Source organism: Pezoporus wallicus, unplaced genomic scaffold (genome assembly GCF_028554395.1).
Source record: "Pezoporus wallicus isolate ANWC-B61680 ecotype Strahan unplaced genomic scaffold, APGP_CSIRO_Pwel_v1 contig_13480, whole genome shotgun sequence".
Lineage (NCBI taxonomy): Eukaryota > Metazoa > Chordata > Aves > Psittaciformes > Psittacidae > Pezoporus > Pezoporus wallicus.
The window spans coordinates 736,035-759,643 of record NW_026641917.1 but is presented as its reverse complement, the minus strand read 5'-3'; the positions used below and the strand labels follow the sequence as shown (position 1 = coordinate 759,643).

The window sequence follows — 23,609 nt, the reverse complement described above, 5'->3', positions numbered from 1 at the left end:
CTTCAGGAGGATGTCAGGCTAGGACCAGTTTTCTGTCACTTCTTAAGGAACCACTATTCCTGTACCTAAAGATATGTTGCCTTCTGTGAACAGAAATCAAAGATGGTCAAACATGCCAGGTCAGCTGTCCTGAGAAAGGGGCAGCTCTGATGGGTATGAAGATTGTCTTTTTAAACAAAATAAATAAAATATCATTTGGAAATTAAGGAATAAACCAAAACCTTAGTGGATACATGAACCACTTTTAACCGCTTAATATCCAGAGAAATGGGGGAGCAGGATAGTGTATACAGTGTTAAAAATAGCTTCCACAACCCAGTTCTACTCACAGCGCCCGCAAGCATCTTTGTGCCAGCCCTCTGACAAGTTCTGCTGTGCTGGAAGAGACACAATTAAGCAAGAGTACGGCAGAGGTCTCAAGAATAACACAGGGGACAAGAACTGGAAACACTTATTTGCTCTTTCACACAATGCAAGATCTCAGCCCAAGAAAATCATCTGACAGTAGGATTAAAAGAAACAAAAGGACCCGCATCTTCACGCAACATATGAATAAACAGAGTACAATTAATGCATAATTAAACAGCAAAACTCATTGCTGCAGGATGATGTTGAAACCAAAGCATGAGCAGATTCAGAAAAAGATGTACAAATTTCTGCTAGACGGATGTGGTAAAAACAGGGGGTGCTGGACACAGTAGTCATAAGGCAGCTACCGGCTCTCAATCCTTGAAGAGACAATTGCTGGGAAGCAGAGAAAGCTGTCTTGAACCATGCTCTCCTTGTTACACCTGCAAGCACTAGTTACTAGCCTGTGGTACAAAGACGATCTGGGTTAGACCTTTGGTCTGCCTATTTTGATACCCTCAGCATCCTTCTAATGTTTTTCTTGCACAAGCTGATTCTAAGAAAATTTAGCTTCACCCCATTCTTCCACCTCCTCCCTCCATCAAACCACTCTCCCCTCTGTGACGTGCTCCTGACCCAGTGGTGCTGACACTGCTGATTGCTGGATTTCCCATTCCCAGGCTCCCAGCCACTTTGCAATTGTAAGCACCTTGTCTTCAGCCTAACACCATGCTGGCTGCATCCCTGCAGGATGAGGCTCTACCACAGGACCAACCATGCTGCTAACCGAAGCAGGACCTGGAACAATAAACCACAGAGGCTCCTGAAAAAGCAAAGGGAGTATGAATGAGAGCTGATCCTTCTGTTAGAATAAGAACTAATGAATTTATCCAGGCTTCCTGAGGATGCTGTTGGGGCAGCAGCTTGGTTGTAGCTTGTTAGCTGCAGCAGCTTTCCTTTCACATAAATCTTGACCCACAGCCTCCTACCTTCTGCATATATTACTCCACTGGTGTCCTTCTCTCCTGACATGAAGCACTCTGCTATTTCCATCCTGAGCATCCAGCTCCAGTGATGTAGCTCAGGTTCTGCACCTCAGTCCCAACCCACAGGGCCTCTGTGGATCGACATGACAGGTACATAAAGAGAACTGGCAGATGGGATACTGTCTCTCTACTGAGATGGTTTAGGGGGATATCTGAAATGCTGCAGCATTCAGAGAAAGCCTCCTCTGCTTTCTGCTGCCCTCCCACAACGCTGAGCTAATCGAAGAGAAGAACATGATAACTCTCTGCCCCAAGTCAGCTCTACACTGACAGTTCACTAGAGATGCAAGATCGCTCAGTGACATTAAAAATGTCAGCAAACACCGATCAGGCTTGACGGAAGGGATGCATTAGCAGGCTGGGGGGGGGGGGCACAGGGCAAGGTAAAACTTCAGCAAACACAGTCAAGTGCACAGGCAACTTTTCCCCTTCTGTCCTCCACAGATCTTTTTCACAAATCTCAAGACACTGGGGCCACCATCACAACAGTCAGATGTGGAGCTCACCACCACCTGCACAGCCAGATCAACCTGAAAAGGTTTGCCTGGGGAAACATAAGCATGGTAGCTAGTAGGGACAAATTTCTGTCTTCAGCTTGCCTGGGAGACATGTCTTGGAAGCTGTGAAAGAGGCCTGGAGCCACAGGTTTCTCACCTCAACTGCTCCTGCAGCAAACAAGTGACAAGGGAAGAGTTTATAGGAGAATAAACCCTGAGAAAGACCATTTCACCACTACGGGAAGAAGAACCACTGAGCTCTGGAGCATCCTGTCCTCTGGCACAGTGAGCACAGACAAGGACTGTTTCTTCAAATGATACAAAACGGAGACAAAGAGGAGCTGAAGCCATGTGTGCATGGGCAGAGAGAATCTGGAGCATGTTTTGTTGCTGTCCCACTACCCACAGGTACACAAACACGTCTGCCCCATGCACGCACCTTTCCATATGTAATCCCACTCTTCCACATTGCCTTGTATTTGCAACAACAGCTCCCTGACTCAAAAGGGTTCTCTTGTTCTGCTCACAAGCAGAGACCCAAAGGAGGGACAGTAGATGCAGGTGGGGCCATCCTGCAGGAAAATGCTCTCAGTCACAAACACCTGTTTTCTCAATGTCTGAAACATCCAAGTCTTTTAATTATCCATAACCTAGAAATTAGCAGTTTCACACCACCCCCCCCCCCCATCACCTTCACTTCATGGATCAGGTCAGTGGCAGACTTGGCCTAGGAAGTATTTCTAAGTTAGGAACGTGCCAGAGGTAGGGGAAAAGGGGCCACCTGATCTATGCAGGGAAGAACAGGGGAGCTAGATACCTGTCCACTCTTATTTGTCTCACACTAGGAGCTCACTCAAAAGCGACTGAGGCTTATTGGGTGCAGGTGCTTGGACAGAATTACTTATTTAGGCTGGAAATCCTCTCTTGTGACCCCTTCAGAGAACTGGGCAGGGGAGCACTTGACTGCAACAGCTTCCCTCCTCCTCCTGCCTTTAGCTCTGTGCTTAGTACTTCATGGATGCTCAACTTAGTATCACAGTATTTGCTGAAGTACAATACATAAAATATCCATCTTGAAGAGCAGCCATTTGCCTGGATGTCCACATTATGATGAATCCCAGCTCCTAACACGCTAAATCAAGGAGCCTTGAACTACAGGAAAGAGCTGCGAGTCATTCATCCTGAGGCCCTGAGGAGGAACATGGCTGGATCAACCTACTTCTTAGCAAACACCACAGCACATTGGGATTTTTGTTATTTGTTTCTTTTTAAGTACTATTATTCTGCAGCCATCAACCTGCTGGTTATATAGCTGCTATCCATTCACCGGAAGTTTAGTGAACTTCAAATGGCGATCATTAATGGTCACTGAACTGCAGAATGCCCCAATGTGCTTTCAGATTTCATTTACCAAGGACCAGCAATCAGCCAAAAGATTTGCTCTGACAGCAGGGAAATACAAGACCCTTTGACAAGTTCAGCTGGGAATGTGCTGCCAGCATCCCTTGTTAAGTTCATGCTCTACCCTATTTGATGGAACAGATCATGCAAATTGTCCTCCTGCCTGTCACTTGTGCTTCCATTTAAAACAATAAATAAATAAAAGAACAAAAGAAAAGCCAACAATGAGCTGTTTACAAGCAAATTCCACTTACCAACACCCCTAATTATCAGGAAAAGATGCAGAAACCCAAATAAAACATTGAATTGGATGGGGGGAGGGAATCTTAACCAGGAAGGCCACCCCAGCTTCTCTCATGCATAGATCCCAGCCTTTCCCCTCACCCTGCTGCTGCTTGTAATCACACTTGTTCTTTTCTTCCCACTTTGTGACTTTAGGCATCACCATGTTTTTATGTGCAGACAGAACAACACTGCCAGGAGACCCTGTGGATGTACAGCAAGCTGCTCTGTAGCCATCCAGAGAAGGCATGGAGACACACAAGGCACCAGACAGTAAAGTCCGAGGCATTTTGCTTTGCAAAGTGATCACAAGTCTCTTAAGTGGACGTGCTGCTGAGACATCTTCCCTTCCCTGCACCACGAAGGGAAATGCTGGTTTTTACAGTGGAACATATCCACATTTATCAACTAGAATTTGATCTGAAGGGAACCATGCTCCTAGGAGCTTTATACGGCTGCAAAACAAAACAGAGTGAGCAACACCGAGCCAGTACAACCTTCAGTTGCAGAGGGGCCTCACAGTGTCCCACTATTACGCAGAGACACCGCACTGTGCCTGCCACAATGGGCTTCTCCCCAGCTGCAGAACACATCCCATCAAGTACAGTAAGACTCTATTAGAGGAGATACAATAGGGAGCTGGAGGACTCGCTCAGCCCAGCTTCTGAGAAAATAACTCATTTCAATGCAAAACAGCAGTAGTTATTAGACACCTCCTTAAAGAGGAAACGAGAAGGGAAAAGGGAGGGGGAGGTTGAAGGAGACCATGGCAGTTTGTGTAAAAGTACCTTTTTCAGATTAATCCACTGTTTGAAGTAATCAGCAACTGGCAGCCCTAAGTACTGGCATTGTCCTGGTAACCTGTAAGAGAGAAGAGAGAGCAGGTTTGATTCAATCAGTGTCCTGACAACACAAACTCTGTTTTCTTAAGTGCATTTTGTTCCGAGATGGAAGAGACCCTCAAGTCTGCTGTAACACGCTGCAAATCAGAAGGACCATAGCTCTTGGCAAAAAAAGAGTATCTCATGAGAGCACAGCGTGGCTGAAGACTTACATTACATCCAGCCACATCCAGGCTGCTGACACCTTTCACACTGATCATTTTGAACAGGAGCTGTGTGCAAGCACAGCATGCAGCTCCGCTCCACAGTGGCTAACACGCAAACATGACTGGAGCATCCTGGCTGTCCTTTGCTAAGTGAGCACATTACAGATCCCTGCAAAACCATCCTGCTCAGCCAGTGGCTCACGGGGCAGGTGGAAGGACTGACAATTCACCTGCCATGCCCTGGTGCTTTTCCATTTGAACTTTACGGTTAAAACACTGAATGAGACATAGGGAGGGAAAGAGGCACGAATACGTTCCGTTTTTAGCTAGTAACGCTGCAGGACCAATGTTTTAGGGCTAAGAAAGCAGAGGCTGTCTTCCGAGCATGTGCTTGGAAGAAGACAGTCACAACTCTGAAGATACAAGATGCTGCACACTGTCATACTATGGGTTGAAGCACCAGCAGCCAGAGCTATGAGCACATATAGAATCATAGAATGGTTAGGGTTGGAAAGAACCTTAAGATCATCTTAACATCTCCCTTCCTACAGCAAGCTGCAGAACAGGGCTCACAAAACAAAATGGCACTTTTAAGGGAATTTCCCGAAGGGACAGGAGGACCCCAGGATTTGGAAAGCTGTTTCTCCCCCACTCGGCTGAGTGTTTTGGCAGGGGAGCTACAATGTGCCCCTCAGATGGGGAAGCCTGAGTCACGAAGCCAAGCAGCTTCAGCCAAGCCTGTGCAGGAAGATGAGTTATGGGAGTTTTCCCCGGCCGGTTTGATCTGATCAAGAGTAATTGATGGATCTTGTTCATTCATGTACTGCTGAGCACGCCTGGGGCACTGGTCACAGGATCTTTAACTGAAGCAAAGGAACATCCCAAATAAATATGTCAACTAAATAAATGACTAAATTAGAGCCATTTGTGCATGTTAAAAGCCACAGCCCCAGAAATCGGCTTTTGCAAACAGAGGGGGGTGGGGAATCTTACAACTTCCTCGGGCACTTGGGAGGTTGTAGAAGAGAAGGGAAGAGCTGCAAGTGTCGGCATCAGCTGCTCAAACATCCCAACGCAGATCATATCCAAGGCAAAGTCTTCTCCCACTCCTCCAGAAAGGAAAGAGTGAATAGCCTAGGCTGGACTTCAGACTCAAGGCTGAAATTCAGGAACAAGCTCTGGTGACATGTGGATACAAGCTAGGTACACCACCTTGAGCTGTACCCAAATGTTCAGCCTAGCTCTAAACCCTTCGGTGAATAGGGCAGCATATCTTCAGACCTACAGTTTCCCAAGCACAGAGATGAAGGAGGGACACAGACAATGCACTTGCAGATAATGTGAGATTCAGGGTAAAACAGTACCAGAGTGATTTGGTGTCAGTGCTGTATCAATTTCTATGGGAAGAAAAGGAAGGAAGCTTGCAAACATATCCAGGAGAATCCCCAGGGAATATTTGGCTAGTGGAGCCAGCACACACTGCGACCCACCAGTGTACTGGCTTTTTGAGTCCTGCTTAGGCTAAGGCAGAAATAGACTCCCTGTGCCAAACCGGAATGCCTGGTCATTATTTAGGAGCAATAATTTAAGTCATACAAACACATTTGAGTATGAAGGTCCAGAGGAATTTCTTTGAAAGCAAGAAGCCTGTCAACAAGCTTGCAAGCAGCAGCACTATGGCGATTTGCAGGGTAAGCAATGTGACTTGACAGCACAGTCTCATCTCTGGCCATGGCTCATCTGATGCTAGCACCATCATGCTGAAATAAACCACCTGGAGTCACTCCCCACAATTGCATAGCTGTCACATAAATAGCAGCCTGGTACATGCATTTTACTGCCATTACACATATATCCATGACATCCGCAGTTGAACAGACCCTACCAGCCCCAACCAGCATGCTGAGAAAGCTCTTTCTCCAGGAAAGCTGCTTTCTACTGGTGCCCAGATCAAGAAAGATCACCAGAAAAGGAACCATCTAAACCAAATGACCCATCTAAACACACATGTCATCAGTTCAACCTCTCTTAGGCTGCTCACATTTAGAGAGGATGATAAGAAGAGTCAGCAAAAGGTATGTTACTAAAAGCAGAGTTTCTTCTCCCAATCCAAGAGGTTGTCATTAATACATGTCCCATTTATAATATTCCCTGTTAGAGGAATAATTATCAATTTACCTAACACTGGAATAGGGCCCAGAAGAAGCAAGTACAGCATTGCTCTTGTTAGCCACAGGAATTGACAGCTAACCAGCCAGTGCAATGAATGACATCTAAAGCATCTCCCCCCTGTGGGACCAAAAGGCCCAGCAAACTGGACAGTCTGGTTCTATTTCCACCCTGAGACTGATGGCAGTATGCCCTGGGCGCTGGACAGTGGGTCTTTAATTGGAGAAAATAAATGCTACAAATAAATATGTCAACTAAATAAATGACGTGTTTTTGCAAACAAGTAACAACCCCAGAAACTGCCTGTGAAGCTGTGTGACCTAAGGACATTCTCCCTCCCCCTCTGCACTTGTGTCCCCTCATTTCACACTAGCATCACAGAGACTTCACCAAGTTTTCCAAGCATTACAAGACTTACACTCATGCCATAACCTGGACTGGCTGTCAGGAGCATGGACCAAAGCATCAGTCTACCCCCCAAGGTGGAAGATGCAGCAGGGATACAGTTGCTCAACGCACTTGGCTTTCGCAAAGGATTGCTGCATGGATCTGGTCTAGTCTGGGTACACAGCGTTGCCAGCACAGAGAACCAGGGCTCTCACTGCACAGAAACCAGGTCCCCAGGTAGCTATGGGGAGGAAAAGACCCCTGAAATGCCTTTTCCTCAGCTCCAAGCTCACCACCTGCAGTGGGCCCTCCCACTCCTAGCCTGGCAATGAGGCAGGAGTTTCTGCAGTTATCTTCTCCAGGCTGGAGTGCCCAAGGTACATGTGTGGCTCTCCTGGGGAATAGAAGTGCCAAGACCTGTAAGGAAGTACCTCCATTTATCAGGGCCACCATTCATTTGAGCAGCTTATTTGCTAAACATGCTTTTATGCTCAGTACAACTTCTTGCTCTTGCAGAAGTCAATCTTGCTCACTGGGGGCAGCTTTGCTTAAGCAAGAGTTTGGCATTTGGCCCTCTCACAGGTAGTGGAGAAATGACAGCACATTTCACTGCATTCAACTTCCCATGATCCTTCCAGCTGCTGAGCAAGATCTCGCTCCCTCCCCAAACACTGCAGCTCTCACTCCCTGGGAAGGAAGCTGGCTCTCAAAACCACTCCATCAGGCAAACACCATGGCTTCAGGTGCGACTGCACTTGACAGAAACTTGAAAACGGCTGTGGGATTTTCCAGCCTCCAATTCAGCTCTGGTAAAGCTGTCATTACAGCAGCAGAGATGGGAAAGCACAACCTTCACCTGCTCCCCAAACATGGGTCTCCTTTGGAAAGGAAAGCAAGCGACATGAGGCAGCACGCTCTCCTCCACCAGCCAAACTCTTCAAGTCCTCCTTGGGCTGTGGTCAGCATTGTCAGCTCTGTGCCATTTTCAGAGAGCTTTCATCACCCCAGACTCTGATTTCTATCCATCCCTGCTCCTCCACTCTGCAGGGTAAATGGGGCCTGGAGATGAACGGGATGCAAATAGGAGGCGAGGTGACACGGCTGCATTTCTCCCGTTGAAGCCAGCTCTCTCCAAGGCGGCAAGAAGCACACAGCTCGGCGGTGATAAACGGCCTTGCTTTAGTTATCACTTTCCTTAAGTTAAGGAGAGCAGCCTAGTGATGGATGGGCTGGAATTCGGTTATAAGGAAAGGCTGTCAGCCAGAGTTGCCTATCTCCACACACATTTAGCAGGGCGTCATTATGCGACGGCATGGAGTTAAAATATGACCAAGGGTATTGAAAGAAAAAGAACAGGATTAAAAAAAAGCAAATTGAGCAACAATAAAGGAGCATGAGGCAAGAATGTTATCAGACTAGTGACACCTTTTATCTCAGTCTGGTTAGCTAGAGCAGGGCACAAATTGGTCCTTCCTCCACTATTGTATCCTCTTGTACAAACAGAGGCAGATAAAATGTGTCACCAGTGCGATAGCGTATCAATTTAACCCTAATTATCCAGGGGGTCAAACTAAGAAATAGGGGTTTCTCATTTCAACAGGTTCCTCTGTCTCAGCTCAGAGCAACCACATTAATATGGAAGGGGGAGGGGCAGCATAATTGATTTCCATCACTCAGGTGGTCCTGGCATATAAAAAATTAATGCTTGGCTCTCCCAACTAATCAGAGCTGGTTAACGTCCATCTGCTACTGGGTTCAGGATGTCAGGAGACACAGAAATTGGGCCACTTCCTACACACTGGGTGTATTGATACAGAGCCTGTCAAAAGAACAAACCCCTCTATGGGAAAGATAAAGGGACATTAAATCTTGGGTTTTATAGACCTGATCTCAGCCTTCAAAAAAAAAAATCTATGCCCTGAAGACCTTGTGTTGTAAGAGATGCAGAACATTTTTGTTGTGTCCTGGCCATCCCCACTGCACTGGGCTGCAAAGGAGAGGGCAAGCAGGCTCCTGCCCTGGAAATCCTTCACTGAAGAAGGGCTGGAAAGCCTGAAGAAAGCTGCCAGGATGCTGCAGCACACAAGGCGATAGCCAAAGAGAGGAGCTGTCAAGCCACCCGCACCCTAGTTCAAAGCAAGGCTGGTCAAGGCATCACTCTGGACCATGTGGCGCAGAGCTGATGCTCAGTTTTGATGTAGAGTGGGATGTCTGCCAGGCCAAGAGGAACGCCTGGGTGCCCTCTCCCAAAAGAGAAAGCTGGTGAGGGAATAACACCCTGTGTTAAGGCATCTGAGATATTTTAGCAGAGAAACAGCACCATAAGAAGCAAAGCCACATCCATCTGGACTGAACCTCAAGTGAGGTGGAGCCAAGCTAGGAATCCAAATCAGTTCAGGTAAACCCACACCCTCCCAAAGACAACCTTAGACTGGAGTTCAAACTTGGTTAAAACACCAAGTCCAGCATAGCCCAAGCCATATCACAGCCCGCAGAAACTGAAGCCTGCTGGCACACACCTCCAGAAAAATCTCCAAACTCCAACTGGCCCATCCCAATAATTCAAGTTATACTGGAGCAGCTTTCCTGCATAATCCAAGGCTTTGGCAGGGAGATGTCTCCACCCCAGTGCTGGAGTCACTATGCCACTCCCTGCAAAGAGGGAAGAGCTGAGCCAGCCTCCCCTCATGCAGGGGTGAACCCCCTGCCAGACCTCTGGCACCCCACTTCACACACTCCTTAGCCCCACAGACCTGCCAAGGGGCTGGGGGAACCCTCCTGCCCTTGCTTCCTACTGGATGAGCCCTTGCCAGGTGACTGCACCTCACTCTCACTGAGCATACCCGTGGTGCTTCCCTCTCTGCCCCCATCAGTGCAGGACAAACCACTCCAGCATGGCTGTACTTAAAATTCACGAGCAGTAGCTGTGGAAAGACAATACATTTGGAGAGGGTCTGAAAAGCCCTGAGCTTTCACAGAAACCATGAGACAGATCCCGTCTCCCTGCCTCTCTGCTTCCCTTCCACCCTTTCAGTTCCCTCAACCACCCCCAAAGTTGTCACAGTGCAACAAGCCTATGAGCCACACATCAGCTTTAAATATCAGCATGCGTGAAGCAGAGACATGAGAGCAGGGAAGTGGGAACAGACAGAGCAAGCCTCCATCGCCTGTCAGGAAACACTAATGAATTTCAGCACCAGCAGCCATTGCCTCAGACGGGCTAGCGAAAGGAGACGGAGTTACAGCGAGGAGCCTTTGCAGGAGCAGCCTGCCTTCTTTCAAAGCCCCCTCTGTTAATAAATGTCATTGCTGAGTGGGCTGCAGCAGTCCTCAAGCTGGGATAGGGTAGGTTAGGGGAAAGACAGGCGACTGACAGTGCTCAGGATGCCTGGACAGCACAGCCTTTTCTTCTGCGGCATCCCCAGACAAGAGCCAGGATAAGGAGGCACATGGGGCATTGCCACTGGCATGAAGCTGTCTTCCAATAAGGTCCCAGTACCCAAATAACAACCTCCACAAGGAACCCAGCCCCAGCACCCCCCAGTTCTTTTCACTGGGATGGATGGAGGCTCTACAGGGAATAGTGTTTGGGATGAGCAGAGGGATGCAGAGACTTCCAGACACACTGCCTGCACTCCTGGCAGCAGCAAAGGGTTACAGAGCAGTCTGTCCCTTTGGTAACACAAATGCATTCCTGAGGCAGCACAGGAAGAAGCATCCAGCACAGGGCACGGCATGGCAACCGCACCGATGCACAACATGAAGGTCAACGCAAGTCTTCTTTACAAATGTCAACCTGTCATCTCTGGATATTAATGAGGGCTGACCAGCAGCTAAAATGCATCCATGCTCCATTAGTAATAAGAGAGACACAACGCAGGAGAAGAGCACACACCATGGCATGTGGAGGCACCAGTGGGTCTGCAGGGCCTGGGGAGGTGTGGTGATGCACAAGATAACTAGGGCCACTCCAACTGCCCAGGAAGGAAAGCAGTCACCACACAAAGCCCTTCACTGGAGTGTGTTATCTTTTTCTATCAATATTTAATTGGATTAGTGTAATGAGGCCAAAAACCCAGGCTAAGCAGTGAGGCTAATACCTGGCACTTTCAGACCTTCCTTTCTTTTTCTGTCATGCCCATTCTGGACAGTGCTGCTTTTTCTCTCTGGCAGGCATATGCCTGCCCAGGAGGCTTAAAAGGGAAGCTGCAAGCCTTAACACTTGGGACTCACAGCAGCACTAGCTGAAATGCTTGAACATCCATCACATGCTAACAGCCAGATCCCTCTTCTCTAAATGTTTTCTGGGTACTAAGAAATTTGGGAGATCCCCAACACCATGCTTTCCAAACAGCCAGGCTGTGAATGGGAAAAAACTGTTACCCCAGATTGCAGCCAGAGCAATGTATATCCTAGGAAAATAATTCTGCCACAAAAAGCACACAGGGCAAGTGGCTCACTGTGACTCACTTGTCCTGCAAAGCAATGTGTACCTACCGCTGCCATCAACCTTAATGAAACATGAAGGCATTTAACACCATGTGAAATCTGGCCCTTTTATGGGTATCTGTCTGTGCGTCAGCTAGATTCTGGCAGAGATGCTATCTCAACATTAAAAGCAAGGCTGTAACACAGCAGGTATTCAGCCTCCAACAGAAGATGTTCATCAACAATTGCACACACATGATGCTACAATAAATCTATGTGCTACTGCTTAACAGCTTCTCTTAAAAAGATTCATAGCTCTATTTACAGGGCCTGATTCTGCTGCTATGCCATGTGGGAGTAAAACTGGAGTAACCCTACCTGGAGTTAGTAAGTGGCCAGTGAGAGCAAGATCAGAATTGAACCTTTTGATTTTTAAATAACTACTTAATTACCATGCAGGAAACCAGAGCTCAATGGTTCCACAGTTCAGCTGAGGTTAGGAGTGCAGCAGGCAGAAGCTTTGCACTCCTCCATTCTGAGTCCTCCAGATCAGGGAAGGGGTAGAGCAAATGCTCTCACCAGCCCTTCCAGACAGGGAGGATGACTAGGTGGACTTCCTTTTGACATCAAAAATGCATGATACTGCTCTCAAGGAAAGAGAAACTGGAAAGTCTCCAAGGCTGAGGTTGCCGCCCCAGCCTGGGGAACATGACAGTATGAAACCCCCTCACAAACATTTCTACACAAGCTTGCTGTGACAGTCCATTTGCTTACTAAATATGACATTATACAGCATCTTATGAATAGGAAAGTACAAAACTGGATACTGTGTGCAGCTACCACACAGGCACGTTCTCAGTGAAAGTCACCTGTCATGACCACAGGCTGCAGCAATTCCAATTTGTTACCAGGAAAACCTCTTCCCCGCACAGATGATAAAGCACTGGAATAAACTGGTGGTGGAATCTCCTCTGCTGGAGACATTCAAACCTGTCTGGATAAGACCCTGAGCAACCTGATCCAAGTCTGAAGTTAGTTCTGCTTTGAGCAGGGGGCTGGATTACAGATTCTGTGATTCATGCTGCAGCAGAGCCTGATTACACAGAGCGTGTCCCTTCTCCGTCTGTATAGTCTCTTATGAGTCTTTCACACTGATACTAATTTAGTAATCACCTAGTCCTCTGCATACTAGGTGTTTTAAGAGTGAGTCTTCAGACTCCTGCTGCAGAATACTGTAATTATGCACTGAGTAAGGGAATATATCTGATGCAATGGATGCACCCACAACGCATCGTGTCTAAACCCCCTCAAAACCAAAACACGCACAAAAACTAAGCTAAAATTAAACATGCTTCTCTTCCCACTGCAGAAGTATTTCTCCCGGGATACTGGAGCATGGAAGACCTAGAGCAAGGCACTGCTCTAGAACTGAGAAGTCACATCCTGTCCCAGTCCTTCCCTACACCAACATCAGGAGGAAACCTTGCCTCTTCCGTGCCTTGCCTGTCCAGACCATTTAGCATATAAACTCTCCAGGCCAAGGGCTTCTCTGCTATGAGTCATAAACTGTTTAGTGCCTAATGGTAGACGCTTAACATAATACAATCATGTCACTTAAAGGCCATTAGTCTCCAGCCTAAACAGCATTTTTCCAGTCACAAAGGGGAGCTGCCAGCTCAGGAAGGCAGGATAAGGGACATGGGTGGCCAGTCGGGTCACTGGACTTGCAGACACCCGATGTGAAGTCCCAAGCTCAGCAAGCAGCATGGGGGAAAGCCATGGCAGCTCTAGCAGTCAAATAGCTTTATGTTTTGGGCTTTCTCAAACCTCCTGAATCAGCTGAAATCCCCTGCCTGGCCAGCTGTAAAACTCTCACACCTAGCCATGGCTGTACTGCTTACAAGGGGGTCAGGAGCTCCTCAAACACACAGAGGGTATCCAGTCTTCCGTATCACCTCTCTTCCCACTCACTGAAGTAGATCATCTGTCTACAAGAAAACACACCATTCTGTCTTGTGGTGCTGTTTGAACCCTCTTCTTTCCTGGTGTTGTCTCTGGCACCACATCATCCAGGTCTCCCCTCAACTGACTTCTGTGCTTGCCTCTTCTTCCCTCCCACCAGCAAAGGGAAGAGAGAAATCCTAGAAGGAGCCAGGGGGATGAGATAAACCCCCTCCCCATCCCCTATGATAATGCACAACCCCGAATTACACATACAACAGCTCCACAAGCTCTTGACACAGCCTCCAGGCTGGCAGCAGTGGGGAGCCTGACACATCGTGTAACAGGGTCTGAACACAGGTTTCCGTGCAGCTTCAAATTACATCTGCACAAGGGGAAACAAGTTTGTTTTTTCCTTGTGGAGAAGAGCCTGCTCCCCACTTCCAAGCACGAGCTAGCATTAGCATTTGCTTCACCAGAGAGAAGGAGCAGCGAATCCTCCAGAGCAAAGGACAAGTGCAGCAATTAGGATGCAGGGGCTGCGGGAGCTGTTTAACAGCATGACCCAGAGGTCAGTGCTGCCGACTCCCAGCCCTGCATAAATATTGTATGAGTTGGGGAGAGGGGCTGTTACAGCCACCCTCAGCGCCAGCCCTCCCTCCTCCACCACCACTGCATCCAACCAGATACACCAGCAACATTATTTACTGATGTGACAGTCAGGAAAATCACTTCAGTAACTAGGGGAATGGGGAAGAAGGCTGCTCAATGGAGCAGGAGCCAGGAGTGGGCTCTCACCCACACCTCCTGCTTCCCCGTGTAGGGTGCTCCTCTGCATGGGTAATTGACACAGCCCGTGCTCAAACTGGAGGATGAAATACCACCAAGAGCAAGGAGGGGAGGCTGTGAGCTCTCCTCTCAAAGGTTGCCCAGGGGGTTGATTATCAATGCTGCTGAAGGACACTTCAGCCAGCAGCTGCTTTCCAGTTTCCTATCAGTATCTCTGCTAGACCCTCCCTTTGGAGGGAGCTTTATAGCACTATAATAACACGCTTTATAGAGAGCTTTCCCTCGGACTCTGTGTAGCTCTGCAGAAGGGTCCCTACTCTAACACAGCCACAGGGGCCTCACCCCCGCAGAGATTCACTCAGTGCTGCTGTTTGGCACCAACCACCTTTTTCACCTACAATCTGTCCACTGCTTATTCTCTGAAGGATCATATTCACCTGCAGCTTTAGCCACACTGACTGGCATCATCCCTACTGCATCCTGGAAGGCACTCTCATTCCTCTGCCCATTAAGTTTTGCTGGATATGCCAGTCAACCACATCTTTGCCATGATGTTTTGCACAAATGGAACCTACTTTCAGGTTCACCAAGATTAGAGGCTCCCAAAGATAAGGACATGGGTCATTCTTCACCTGTACCAGCAGCCTATGAATTCCTAGCAGCGCAGTGCTAATAAACCTTACTGTCCAGGGCAGCACACGAGGGCTGCAAGATAGGAAACACAGCTTGGATATGCTTCTGCCCGCAGTATCCCTCCAGAAACCCTTCTGCTGCTCTGTGGCTGGTTGCTGAATCCAGGGAAAGCAGAAGCCCGGTTTTACCATTTGCAGCTTTCCTGAACTCACTGTGCAATTAATGGGCTTAATTATTGATGGCAAAGGCAGGGAAGGGAGGAAAGAAAGAAAAAGCCAACGCGAAGGGAATGATGTGGGGGTGGCGGGCGCCAAAGGTCTCCAAAGATCTTCCCTCAGCCTAAAGCAGAGAAAGAGCCCCTAGCCGCTCTGCCGCTCCCACGGCCCTGCTCTAATGCTCCCTGACATGCCTCTGAAGACAGCGAGCTGTTTGCAGTCACCACCGTGATTTGTTAGTAATTATTTTCACGGTGTCACATTGCTGTCACTCTCTTAACAAAGAGACAGGCAGCCTGAGGCTGCCTGCGAGAAAGAGCCAGCAGAGAAAAGGAATTGTCAGGCACCCAGGGATCCTCTTTGCTTCTTGGGTTTCACAACCAGAGTCCTTACCAGCTTCTGAAGAAACTTCTGAGGAGAAGTGGCAAGTCAGAATCATCTCCCATCCTGGTCACAGTAAGAAGAATTAATTACCTAGCCCCCTCCTAATTTCACCTTACCAGTAAACCTACTGCAAGACCCAGGTGCTCAGAGCCCCTTAAGCCATCGATTTGCTTCAGGCCTGCAGCAAACAGAAAAAAACTTTGGCAACTGATGACTTTTAGAGCTCCCCTTGCAAGCTCCACTTTCTTTTCATGTGGTCTTGCCATTACACTGCACTTCCCAAGCATGGCAACCCTGATGACAAACCCCTGCCTAAGCCTATCACCCTCACACTCATTAACCCTCCACACCAGCCATACGCGCTCTCCCTACACCAGCGTCATTCATTCCGACACACTGCTGTGCTCTGTGTGGCAGTAACATTTCACTTGGCATTTCGCAATGCCAGGGGACCTCGCAGCTCCCTCACTCCTGAATTACACAGCCCTGCAGTCTCTGTTTTATCATACACAGTGTGTGACTTGACAAGAACCTCCCCTTGAACCACCTCCCATCCATCCATCTCACACCTGCTGTGCAACCACAGCCATCCATCCTTTGGCTGACTTGTCTGTCCAAGGTAATCACTCCTTTCCCAAGAAGCATGGAGCTTGCCTGGGCCCCCAAGGAATGGAAGCTATTTTGGCACCTGAAGTGTCACACAATATAAGGATATAGAGATGAAAGACTGAGACACCTGGCTAGCCAGCCCTTAAAGCACCCTTGATCTCTATATAGAAAGCAAGTGGACTTCCTCCAGAGCAACTCCAAGTTTGAATTACTCCCGAGAGAAGCATTCTTCCTCTGCCTGCTTACTAAGGGTATATCAGGGTCATTCCCTGCAGCCACAGGGAAAACCTGGGTATTAATTCACCTTCTTAGCACAGGGAGAGTTTGGAGATATTAAGCCTCACAGTCTAAGCACAACCCTCCTGCAATTAACTGCGTGTAGGAGCACTGACTCGGAGGGCAGCTCCTTTTCAGGGGTCCTTTTAATAACCAAGAAATGGCACATACATGCTGTGAAGGATTAGGATCACCATTGGGAAGCTAAATGGTCCATAAAACGTAACAGTTCTCTTCAGAGCTGGGAGCACAGCGAGCTGGAGGAGAGGTCTTGGCAACCTCCCACCAGCCTCCTCCCTCTGCCTGGTTTGTAGGGACACATGTGATTCCAGGCAGGGACAAGGAGCTGAACTCAGCTGATGCCCAGGCACTTCCAGACACTGGCCAACAGTCAACACCGAAACCTGGATCAACACCCAGGTGGTAAAACTGAAGCAGGAAAGTTAGAGATGACCATGAAGCACCTATGGAGGGAAAACGGAGGGCTTCCAGAATGTAGGTACTGGGCAGAGTGAAGGAGAAAGCCCTGCTCAAAGAGAGGCAAACACAGCTGGTGGGACCAAGGCAGGATGAAGTCCTTGGCTGTATGAGCTTCCCACACACAGCCTTGCCAGCACATCACACCGTGTCCTCAGCTCTCTTGCCTCAAACTCCTCTTTTCTGCTCTTTCTTCTAGTACCAACTCCACATGCCTCACATCATTGCTGAGACCTGGCCCAGAGCAATCTTGCTCCAGAGCAATCAGTGTTCCAGGCTGAGAGCAGCACCCTCACCAAACACACAGGAAAAGGCAACTCCAGCATGGAATGGACTTAGCTCAAAAAGTTAGTCCACAGCTTCAGCATCCTCCCAAGAGTCCTGCACACACCCAGGCATCCACTCCTGAGGATGCGGAGCTGCTGGACAAGGCACATGAGAACACGCTGGAGGGAAAATACCAGGGATGACCTCAAGATGGCCCAGTAGGTCTTTGCCAGCCAGGAGCTTCAGGAGGAAAGGGACTGAACCCATCCAGGAAAATGGCTCCCAACAGGAAACAAACATGCAAACAAACTAAAATGCTTTCAAGAAAGCTACTGACTCACACAATAGAGCAAGCGGAAGGGGAAGGACGCTGCTGCTCGCAGGCTGGCTGTATTTTTCAAGGAGACCTCTCTAAGCAGAGAAGCCATGAAAGCGTCGCTCCCAGCCAAGCCACTGGGAGGGCAGCGCTGATGCCAACATACAACTGGCTTTGCTTCAGCTGGGAAGTAAGAAGAGCTGAGATCTAAAGGGAGACAGCTGACATTTTAGCCCCAGCATGAAACACTACCGCTGTCTAACACCAGAAAAATTAAGCTTTTTGAAGTAATAAAGAAAATTCACACTTTGTGAAGCTAATCCTATTTTTCACACATGCCTCAGACAACAAAATTCAGATGGCAAACAGCCCTCCAGTGGTTTATCCTCCGCAGTCCCCAAGCCAACCAGCTTTTCAGTTCCCCAGGGCACAGGATAACCACGATGTTGAGTTGCTATCTCACATACAGACAGAAGCCAGGGTGTACTTTTTACCAAATATCCACTACAGATCCACTGATTTTGAAACCGTTTTGCCTGAATTCACTGCACACAGAATCCACCTTAGCGATTCCTGTTGCAGAGGGAATTATGGTTCCTTAAGGTATGAGCAGATGACACCAAGACCAGTGGCTTGCATTCAGTTCAGTGTGACTGTTTCCAAATACAGCTCTAGTTAAGTTACCCAGGGATGGAAAATCCACCTTCTCTATTCATTACCCCATCCCAACAGTTCAGTGCAGGAAATAAAGTACTCGATGCAATGCCTGTCTCATTCCCTCACACACTGTGAATTTATTCTAAGTTTCTCCACCATCTTTCATGCTCATTCCAACTTCTCTGGTCCTAATTCCCAGGCAGCAGAGTCTGTGCTCCCCAGAGTGCATCGGGCATCACAGCTCAATAAATCTGTGGCCACTACAGCCCTGACTATGAAAAATGTCTTTGCTGTGACATGCCAGACAAGTAGCAGACCTGAAGGTGACAGTCCATTGCATGATGATCCCTCTGCAAAGATTTCATGTCCAAAGCTTCACCCAAAGGCATTCCCAGAATCACACATCTCAAACAATTCGCAGAAGCTCATGCAACCAACAGATTTCAAACAAAGGCAAGAACAGGAGACAGACACGAGAACTGCTACAGAAGGATAACAAAAGTCAGGTGTGCTACAGTAATTTTAAATGAGAGTGTGCATATGGGGGAATCTTAAAACCTAAAATTTATTTTGCATAAGTGATATCATTTTCTTTAAAAACAAAAATCCGGACTGCAGGGTCGCAGAAGTGAATGGGGTCAGTGCTGCTCCCTGTAAGTGCTAGAGAAGAGCATGCTCACAAGGCTCCCCTGCTTAGCTCTGGCAAAGCACTTTAGGATGTAATTACATGAACGACTCCATCAGCAGAGCTGACTCAAAAGGTTCCTGACCCTGGATACTCAGTCCTGTCCCTCACTGTAGTTCACACCACCCTCTTCCTTCAGGCAATGTCACCGTGCAAGGATACAGACCACAGACTTGGTCAACAAAACGATCCCCACTAAAAGCAAATCTAACAAGATAATCAAAGATCTCAGATGGAAACAAATTGTTTTATTAATCTTTAAATGCAGATTACTACATTATCTTTCAGTTACCAACTCCTTCTAGTTACTCCCAAAGCCACTCTCTGAACGTACCTCCTGCCCTGCTGCCACCCAACCAGCCCACCCTCTGCCTTCTCCTGCCTTTCCCACAGCTACCAAGTGGTCCCACTCACTCCATCCAGTGGCTGGCTGTAATTTCTCCCCCAGGCAGAAGCTACCAATCCCCTCCTGGTTCCGAGATAAAGAACAACATCACAAGGGAGGCTAACACCATCAATCCTTCTTCATTCTCTACCTAAGGCTGATCTCAAACCAAGCCTCCAGGACAGAAGGCTGGAAAGACCAACCCATTGCCACACTGCAAACTGCCCTAGGAAGGCAAGCATCCTCCCAGCCTGTGTAACTTGCAAAGAAAGAATTAAAACAGTGAGATAAAATTAAGCAATGGTATAATTTACTGCTCAGAATTTACTAATATGCAACCGAGGAAGAGCACCAAGGGCTATAAACATTTCAAGAGACTTCACTGTGTTTTATCACTATATTAGAGAGTACTTGCCTTTTAACACTTACTTAAGAAAATAAAAAACTTCAGAGCAGTAGTTTCCTGTAAAGACATAAATAAGCATGTTCTGATCAGCCACAGTAAGTGCAGTACGAGTGTCCTCATGCCAGGATATACAGACTAAAGCCTATACCTATGTTCAATGCATTTGCAGAATGATACAAAACTGGAAGGAGGATTAACTGATGCTCTTGGTATTAAGGTGGAGGCCCAAGACTCAGCATGTGTGCCTTCAGCTCCTTTCTTTGCCTCTACCTGCCTACACAACCACAGGCACACCACTTAACCTCACCGTATCTCAGCTCTGTAGCTATGAATACATAGTAAAAATGCTTCTTTGGTTGCCAGGATTATTTCACATTGTGCTTAAGAGCAGGCAAACCAGTTCCATACACGGAGGGAGGCAATTTGACATTTCAGAGGAGATAAACCACGCTAAAGAGCTTTCATTACAAGGGCTCAACCCCAACAGACACCGAGTACCCTTTTCCGCTAGAACTGTCTCCTGCAGTCGGTAGCTCCCTCAGCCCTTCAGAGGCACATTACCCTCATCACCCAATGCCACATCAATGCAATTTGCTTAATGAGTAGTGGCAGTTCCACCCTAGGTGCAGGATGAGGCCCAAGCACTAAAGCGGATTACACCAGGTATCTGAGTCCATCCCTGAAGCTGTTAAACTTAGAGGATAGCTCCTTGCAACAGGCTAAAGGAATCCACCCGCTGAGCATGCAGAGGCCCGAGGACCGTGTGCCTAACGAGGCTGTATCCCCACTCATATTTTAGCTTGGCAGGTCTGGTGCTCGTTTTATCTTTTGCTTCAGGTAGCTCTCTTTAATTAATAACATTTCTGTGTCGACACAGGGAACTTTCCACCCTGAATGAATGGCCCTCTCTCATTAGAACCACGACTTGTCATGATGTATTCAAGAGCAGGAGTGTGATTCATTCCCTTGTCTAGGAACGAGGGGTGTTGCTAGGGGGTGTGGGGGAGAAGAGCCTCTGTAATGAGTGACTGATATTTGCTGAAGTTGATATGCGGCTCTGTCGGCTTGAACTGCCTTGTCAGGACAAGCCTTCAGAAAGGTGATGTTCCTACTCAAGAGGTTTTCCTCATTAAAGAAATTGCATCTTAACAAGAGGGAAGGGAAGGGCTGGCAGAAGAGCTGCTGTCTCCCCGAATCCAGCCTGGTTCACACACACACACACCAAGCACTGAAAGCCGGTTGATGCAAGCACAGCCAGCAGAGGATCAGCACTCCATTTCTGAGCCCTCTCATGCAATGGGCTCTCTCCAACACTGTCCAAATCCTTCCAACAGGGACAATCCTTCTGATGGTGTACCACACCCATGACAAAGCCTTTGGTAACATGCCTGAGGACCTCAACTCATGCTGAACTTCCATGAGCCCTTCCCAAATGCTTGGTGTCCTCTTCTGGGCACCCAGCAACTTGTGACTAGTGCTCCATCTTCCAAGAAACATCCAAGGTTCAAGAGAAATAAAGTCTGTAGCCACACAGTGCCTTATTCCCTGAAGACCCCCGAGCCAAGAAGAGGCTTCACTGGTCCTTTAGCAGCTGTTTCCATCTTGAATCTTGCAGAGTCAGGATTCTGCCAGACCCCCTTAGCAGAGAGCAGTACCTTGACACTCGCTATTCCTTTGATGCTCTTCTTTGAGCTAGGAGTGTTACATATGTCACAACTCCTGGCTTTGGCAGGCCTATTTCCCCACCTTGTCTCCACATCCATCGTTGACAGGCTTGCAGATTCCTCCTCTTTGTTCCAGGCACTCTCCTCATCCAGGTCACTCACCCCACTGTGCCTTCTGGTGCTCTGGCACCTACGGGAAGCACTCACAGTAGACAGCCCTGTCCAGAAGATACCACACCTCAGCTATTCAAAAATACATACAGAAAGAAGCGAAACTAAATGTCCAGGTCACTGCTAGAGAAGCCAGGAATAAGGCTGCATGGTTTCCCACCAACAGCTGAGCTAAGTACAGTGGATGACAGGAACTTCAAATCAAACTAGACAATGGGTAAGAGGACTGGAGCTTGCGTCACTGTCAATACTAAGGAAGGTCAGAAAAGGAGCATCAGAATTAGGGATGGACCTGTCCAAAGGCGCTGCTCCCTAAGCCAGGAAGCACTGCACTCACCTCATTGTCCCGAATTCCTTGGAATACAGTGGGTTTCTACCACACAATGCTTTCACCAACACTCCTCCAAATGTGGACAAGCAGCACTGCCTCCCCTTCCACTGCCCCAATGCCTTCTGTGCCCAGTGGGCAGTCTCGACACAGTAGCAAAGGGCATGAGCTACACCACAGGTCTTGTAGGGAAGCATGGGGCGATTCCCTGGAATATCTCCTAGATGTTCCACATCTCTGAGGCTCTATCTCCCTGTCTGAACAGCCTTGCTTCAGCTCTCTGCCTTCCCTCTTTAAAAAGAGATGCTCAGTTCTGCTTTGCTAAACCCTATTTGGCAATGTGTCTAAACACACGCAAACTTAATTAGTTCAGGAGGGAGACTCGGCATTTGTGGTGATGGATAAAAGTAATGGGAAATGAGGCTAGTGAGAGCTGGCAGGGAGTCTTCACTCAAGCCTCAGTTACTGGCATGGCTCTAATCAGATGTGACGCTACACACTGCGGCACCCAATCGGCGACGGAGCGACGTGATATGCTACTCACCAAGCAGCTGCAGCCAGACTCCCACTATCCATGTGGTTGGAAACACGACATGTATTTGCTGCTTTGCCCTGGAGATGCTTCAGGATTGAATTCTGAAGTTAATGGTTTAAAAAAATTTTTTAAAAGGAAGAGGGAGAAACGAACCACTCGCTGTAACCTCATGGCCAGGAGTGGAGTCTTCTTTTTCCAGCTGACTAGTGAGGCACAATCCATGCGAGAGACCACTTCAAATAGTGAACTGAGCATCTCTGCTCCAGAGCTGCACGTCCTGCTACGTCAATTCAACCCCAGCCCCTACAGCTCACCACAAATGAGGCTCACCTTTACCTCTATTTGCCCACTGTAGAGCTCTGAAGCAAAAAACCCCAACAGCCAAACATCTATAAGGTAGCCCACTCCATACAGACACCAAGTTAGGATGTCAGTTTCTTGGAGCCTTGCTATTCCACTGAGAAAGTGATGGAAAAACAACTCTTCCTCACAGCCATCACCAAAAATGCTAAACTGGACTCTTAGAACAGCAATACAGGAGTAAAGAACTGAGGAAAAAGAACAGATGAGAAACAGAAGTTTAGCACACCCCTGCAGGTGTCTGTGATAGCCTCTAATAAAAGTTTAACATGCTATCTAAAGGAAAAATAAGCCTCACTCTTAATTTAAACCAGTAACACAGGAATTGGCAATATATACCAGCTCTGGACATGGCTGCAGCAGAGACACAGATTCTGATTCAGTACCACACCCCTGTCTAGAGCATAGGAAATTTCTTATCTCCACTAGCGATTGTGCCACTGCTTGGGTCCTCGTATCTCATGTCTCACTAATCACACCAAGAAGAGGCAAGGAACTGCCACTCTACAAAGACCACTCTGCAGGAAGAACTGGTGCTGATTGCTCCCAGGCTGTGTGCAGTTTATTTAGGTTTCTGACTTGGGAAAACCAATGTCACCATGAAAACCAAGTAACACTACTAACGAGTTGTGGATGTCAGTTTAGCATTCGATGTGTCAAGCCCATGCTTTACCGGTGTGATAACAACAGGAATCTTTATCCAGCACTCTGAGGAAATGAAGAGCAAGATGTAGGAATCCAAGTGAATTCAGCACAACATGGCACTGATCTGCAAACACCTTACAGATTAGACTAATTCCATTCTTAGCCATTTAACTCTGTTCTTTTCAATAACAGGTTTAGGTTGGTGGTCTAACTATTTTCATAGCAAAACACATACAGACACCGACACTTTGCAGATCCCA

General features: G+C 47.8%; 1 protein-coding gene across 7 annotated transcripts in view; it reads right to left on the bottom strand.

Moving 5' to 3' along the window:
• ERI3 (ERI1 exoribonuclease family member 3) overlaps positions 1-23,609 on the bottom strand; it is a 131,222-nt gene that overhangs the window by 75,897 nt on the left and 31,716 nt on the right. For 5 of the 7 annotated variants that reach the window (XM_057425881.1, XM_057425884.1, XM_057425885.1 and 2 more), the window contains exon 6: positions 4,363-4,435. In XM_057425881.1, the coding sequence (XP_057281864.1) occupies positions 4,363-4,435 (73 nt within the window). Of the gene's footprint in view, positions 1-436; positions 1,172-4,362; positions 4,436-23,609 lie in introns of those variants that run through there. The other 2 variants (XM_057425887.1, XM_057425886.1) reach the window with 2 other exon arrangements.